At 37.5% G+C, this 6227-nt stretch overlaps 1 protein-coding gene across 12 annotated transcripts in view; it reads right to left on the bottom strand.

Moving 5' to 3' along the window:
- LOC122627550 (teneurin-m) overlaps nt 1–6227 on the bottom strand; it is a 674747-nt gene that overhangs the window by 29026 nt on the left and 639494 nt on the right. For 11 of the 12 annotated variants that reach the window (XM_043808712.1, XM_043808716.1, XM_043808715.1 and 8 more), the window contains one exon: nt 560–742. The exons of the other annotated variant lie outside the window; for it this stretch is intronic. In XM_043808712.1, the coding sequence (XP_043664647.1) occupies nt 560–742 (183 nt within the window). The remainder of the gene's footprint in view (nt 1–559; nt 743–6227) is intronic. 12 annotated transcript variants of the gene reach the window in all.

The raw sequence follows: 6227 nt of genomic DNA, 5'->3' as shown, positions 1-6227 counted from the left end.
GGAGAGATAGATAGATAGATAGATAGAAAGAAGTATATAGAAAGAGATATAGAGAAAGAGAGAAATAGAGAGAGAACGCAATAGAGAGATAGAAATAGAAAGAGAGAGGGAAATAGAGAGAGAGAGAGAGAGAGAAATAGAGAAAGACAGATATAAAAATAGAGAGATAGAGAGAGAGAGAGAGAGAGAGAGAAGTAGAGAGAGAAATAAAGAGAAAAAGAGAGAGAAAGAGAGGGACACGATTAATTTGACGATTCTAACCAATTTTCATAGTATACACGTCGAACGAGAAAAAGAAAGACAAAACGATGAAATAGAGAAAGAGAGGATAGGGTCGAAAGAGAGAAAAAAAAAGAAAAGAGACAAGAGATCGGAAGATAGAATCGTTTCCCACGTCTTCGATCTCTCTGTTCCTCCCTCCCTCCCTCCCTCTCTCTCATTCTCTCTCTCTCTCTCTCTCTCTCTTTCTTTCTCTTTCGGCCCCTTTTCTCTTCTCCTTCATCTTCCAACCGATAAATCAGACTTAACGAAGGCAAGACCCATGCAGCAAGAGACTCACTTGGTATATTGTAGAAGTTACCGGATGGGGTGCGTACGAGACAGGATGGTTCGAGATCGGGATCGCGTTCGTGATCGCTTGCTGCGTGACTTCCTGGCAGTCTTCCGTTAAGACGGCTCATTGTAGGATTACGGGGTGGCACATCGGGCGGGCCCCGTGGTGCCGAATTGTCCAATAAACACCCTGCAACAATAATAGAAAAAAGTGTCCTTTTAGATCAAGTAATGAACTACCGATACAAAAGCAAAGTGAATCAGAAATAGAGAGAGAGAGAGAGAGAGAGAGATACAAATTCATCGAAACAAGAAATATAATAAAAAAATTAAAAAACAGAAGAGTCGAGGAAAACGAGGTCGTTTTCAAATATCAATTCATTCCATTGTATTCCTTGTTGAAAAAAACAGAACGACAGAGAAAGAGAAAGAAAGACGGAGAGAGAGGGGGAGAGTGAGAGAGAGAGAGAGAGAAAGAGAGAGGCTAGCCTTCTTTAAGACTTGACACAATGGTCTCTAAGGTAATCCTGAACAGGTGGGCCAAGTCGCGTTCGTAAGGAGTAGGGGTAAGAAGGGGTTGAGCCGATCTCCCGATTAGACACACCTCGTGTGTGGAGAAACGTCGACGAGAAACCTTCTTCGAGTGGTTTGCTTTTTTTTTTTTATCTTTTTCTTTCCGTCTTCCTTCTTTTCTCTTGGATTTGCATATATCGGTCACTATTCTCATTCTATCTTTTTTCTAATTTTTTTTTTTTTTTTTTTTTTTACATTTTCTTCTACTTCTTTTCTCTTTTCTTTTTCGTTTTGTTTTTGCGTCGTTGTTTTCCTTTTCACCGTCGTATTTGTTCCGACGTGGTATTAGCGCATTTAAATATCCGTTTAAATGCCCTTTCGTTGGGTCTTTCATTTCTCAAGCCGGATCTTCTACGTTGGACTCATTTAACGTTCGTATCACTTCTTTTTGTGGAATAATTTAGTTCTTTTATGTTAATGATTGAAGATAAGTATTATTTAAAATTGGCCTTTAATGAAGAATATTTCATTCAATTTTTTATTTTCTATTTTCTATTGAAGATGTCTTGATGAGAAAAAAAATATATATATATATAATTATTTATATATAATTATATATATAATAAAATTATAAATATATAATTACATATATATGTAACTATATGTGTAATTTTATATATATATATATATTATTTATATTCATTATATCGTTATATATTATACATACGTACACACACATATATATTCATTATACATTATTTATATTTATTATATATATATATATGTATGTATATATTCATTATATCCAAAAAAAAGTCGATAAAGATACTCAATAGTACCCAGTAGTACGACTCGTTCACAGATCAGAACAAACTGATTCGAATTTTTAAAGCATCAACGAATTTTCGTGATCGTACGTTTAATCTCAAAGCATTAGCTCACCCTTCTAGTCGTTGTCCTTGTAGCTTTTCAGGGTTGAGCATTGTATCGAGAAGAAACTTCAAAAAAAAAAAAAAAAAAAAAGGAAAAAGGGGACGAACGAAAAAAGGGGTGACGAGAAAAAGAGAGAAAGAGTGAGAGCAACAGAGACAGAAACAGAGGGATAGGAGAGGAAACGAATAGTTTTTGGTAGGAAATTCGAGTAGTTTCTTTTACGTCGAGTATGAGCCAATGAAGTGGGGATTCTTTCGTAATTTTTTTTTGCCGTTCGTTCTATAACGAACTGCCCTTCTTTCTGATGGAAGACATTACGTGATAAAGGGCGCAACAGGAGGTGATCTGAGAAAGACAGACAGAGACAGAATGATAGAGAGAGAGAGAGAGAGAGAGAGAGAGAGAGAGAGAATGAAGAAACGAATACGAAAAAGTAGAAGTAGAAAAGATGAAGAGTGGGCGTACGAAGGGATATGAAAAAAAAGGAAGAGACGAAAGAAAAGAATAAAGCGGAAGAAGAAGAAGAAGAAAAAGGAAAGAAAAAAAAAGTTTCGCCTCTTGCGACGACAAAAGACTTTCTCAATCTCGTCTAATCGTTCTCGTTTCTTTTCTTCCCCTTTAGCCCTTCGTACCCACCTCCTCCTTCTAGAACTACCCCTGTCTTCTTTCACCCCTTGATCCTTCTTTCAACTCGAATTCGTGCTTCGTTTGCACGAATATTTCGAGACCGACGAACTGATAGATAGAAAGAGAAAGAGAGAGGGAGAGATAAAGAGAGAGAGAGAGAGAGAGAGAGAGAGATAGAGAAAAGTAATATGGCTCGAGCCCCTTACGTCCAAACTTTCATCAATTTTTTCGACAGTGTGATTAGAATCGATTCGATTTGTCCTTATTTCGTTCTTAAGTTTACAAACAGGTCAGCCTATGATAATTCTGATCTCGTTGTTCGATCATTTTTCTTGTTTTCTTTCTCGTTTTGTTTTGTTTTGTTTATTATCTTTACTTACTTCACAGGTCTTGTTCTTCGATTTAGACAGAAAAAGAATAACGGTGGCCGATCGGTGTCCCTCGATTGGGCCAATTTCGATTCTTCCTAGGACACAACGATTTTTCGAGCGGATTCTCTCTAAGGAGAAATTTTCCCGTTCCCATTGTCCCAAGCAATGTTTACCGCTACGTAAAATGGAAGAGAAAACGTTCGTGGGTTTTCGAACGAGGAAGGAAAGAATCGAATAGAACGTACATGGCTATCGTGCCATTCGAATCTTATTCGACTAGACTCTTCAAAGTTATCGACTTAGATCGTAGAAGGAGTAAAACGAAGAAACAAACAGACAGACAGAGAGACAGAGAGAGACAGAGAGAGACAGAGAGAGAGAGACAGAGAGACAGAGAGACAGACAGACAGAGAGAGACAGAGAGAGACAGAGACAGACAGAAAGATAGAGAGAGACAGAGATAGAGAGAAAGAGAGAGAAAGAGAGAAAGAAAGAGAAAGAAAAAGAGAGACAGATAGAAATATATATATATATATATATATATATAGATATAGTATATATATATATATATAGATATAGTATAAATATATATATATATATATATATATATATATATATATATAGAGAGAGAGAGAGGGAGGGAGGGAGGGACAGAGAAAGAAAGAGAGAGACAGAATAGATGAATAAATAGATAGATAGATAGATAGATAGATAGATAGATAGATAGATAGATAGAGAGAGAGAGAGAGAGAGAGAGAGACATCATGAAAGATTAGAAGATTATTGCGAAAAGTTACACATCGTTTAGGCTCTCGCGAACGAAAGCAAAATACGATTTGACTTTCTTTGGAAATCGGACACTGTCCCTATGCTTACTCCCTTTCACTTTATCTTGAATCCTCTACGTTCTCGATCGAAGATAATCGCGAATGTCGACATGATCTCCGTCCTTTTCAATCCTTCTTCTTTTTTTTTTTTCTTTTCCTTTTTTTCCTTTCAAACAAATTAGCCAAGGGAAAAAAGAACGGACTACCCGGGGAAAAACGTGGAGAAAGAAAACCACGCTCATTGATATTCCACGCTCGAATTGAAACTATCGGGAGAGATCTCGAGTGGACGTATGAGTCGAGTGGCCCTCCGAATCGAATCGAATCGAATGGAATCGAATCGAATCGAATCGAATCGAAGGGAATCGAATCATCGAAGTGGAAAAGTCTATGGCACGGCACAGGGTCTTCCCTTCTTGTTAATAGATGATCAGAAGCTAAGCCAGGTTGGGTATTGTGTCGAAGTTCCGATTCCCTTGACAGAATCTAGCTAGGTATCTGAGAATGTTGAAGGAAAGACTCGAGGCGAAAAAAACCAAGAGATTAAGAGAAGATAAAGACAAAGGCATTGATACTAAGAAAAACTGAGATAGAAAAGGAAAAAAGAAAAAGAGAGAGAGACAGACGGAGAAGGGTGAGGATAGAAAGAGGCTTAGATGGACCCAAAGAAAATACGACAAAAGGACGAGCCAACTCAAATTCCGTTGTGCCTTTGCTTTTACTACTACTATTACTACTACTACTGCTGCTGCTGCTGTTACTAACACAGTTCTTGCTAATACCTATCTTAAGGATCAGTCCGTACGTCTCCTTGTTACAAAGGATACGCACGCGGTTAGAAATAAGGCATCCATGAATCGAATTATCTACGTTCGGTTTGGTCTGATGGGTCCTCTCTCTCTTCTTTTTTTTTTTTTTCTTTTTCTTCTTCTTCTTCTTCTTCTTCTTCTTAGTTATTCCTCGTCACTACCTAAACACCTTCAAAATCGTACGACTGGAAACGTGAACTTTTTCGAATATACGAAGGACTCTATACCTCTCTCTCTTTACTCGGAAAAAGAAGATCCGAGTGAATGAGACTTAACCTTGGACCGTGGTTCTTGTTGTCACACCGGGCCTAGTAATGGATGCTCATCCATTGAAAATGCACGTCAAAACGCGTAACATAATATCAGGGCCCTTCTTCGAGCAAGAGCCCATACCTAATGGAATTTATTAGAGAAGGGCCTCTTCCCTTTCTTTCTTTTTTTTTTTTTTTTTCCTTTTATCATTCTCCCTTTTTCGAACTTCTACATTCAGGTATGGCTCGGCTCTTCTTTATTATTCGAACGTTCGGCTCGTTTTTCCGCGAATTTTTGAAAAATCGAGTGGTAATTTGAAAACGTCAGGTACATTCGAGATCGACTTGAAAATATGTATATATGTGTGTCTGTGTGTCGCTGTGTGTGTGTGTGTGTGTGTGCGTTTTTTTTTTCATATTGAAAGATTGCAATTAATCATTCAATAACGAAAATTTCATCCTCTATTTTCCCAATCATTGATATCTGACTCGGGGAAAAAAGGAAAGGAAATTCATAGGGCGAAAATATTTCCGCTTCGATGGAAAAGTTATAGAAAAGCTTTATGGATATGTATATTTAGATTATATACAGATATACATACATGTATATATATATATATGTGTATGTATAATATACATTGAAAGAGGTATCGTATTACCGTTAAAGGCACATATTTTTCATCGATTTCCATTTATATTCGGGGCAACTTTCGACGAGTAACGACGAGTTCCTAAAGTTTCCGCCACGAAGACGTTGAATTCCGTTAAACGGCTTCGAAATAGAATGCGAGGGAAAAAGAAAAAAGAGATAGAGATAGAGAGAGAGAGAGAGAGAGAGAGAGAGAGAGAGAGAGAGAGAGAGAGAGAGAAAAGAAAAAGAAGAAAAAGAAAGAAAAGTGAAACTGGCGGAGGAAAGACGAGGGGAGAAGAAAATAGGAGAAGAAACACGAAGAGGGAACGATTTCGACTCCAGTCACGTATCGAAGGGAGCCAGAAGCGACGGATTTGAGGGTGGGAAACGAAGAAGATGGACAAGGGTTAGTCTCGTGTCTGGATTAGCTTCCGGAGCGGAACGAATTAATACTGGATCGAAACAGAACCCTCCCGTTAAAACGTGTATCGCTATCGTCCTCCTTACTCGTACGTGAGAAACTTTGAAAAGTCTCTTTCTCCTTTTCTTTTTTTTTTTATTTAATTTTATTTTTTAAATTTCTAAATTATTTTATTCGATGGTTAATTAATACTGGATCGAAACAGAACTCTCCCGTTAAAACGTGTATCGCTATCGTTCTCCTTACTCGTACGTGAGAAACTTTGAAAAGTCTCTTTCTCCTTTTCTTTTTT

This window comes from Vespula pensylvanica, chromosome 3 (assembly GCF_014466175.1).
Source record: "Vespula pensylvanica isolate Volc-1 chromosome 3, ASM1446617v1, whole genome shotgun sequence".
In the NCBI taxonomy this organism is placed as follows: domain Eukaryota; kingdom Metazoa; phylum Arthropoda; class Insecta; order Hymenoptera; family Vespidae; genus Vespula; species Vespula pensylvanica.
Note: the sequence above shows the minus strand (reverse complement) of the source record. Positions and strands in the feature narration are given on the sequence as shown.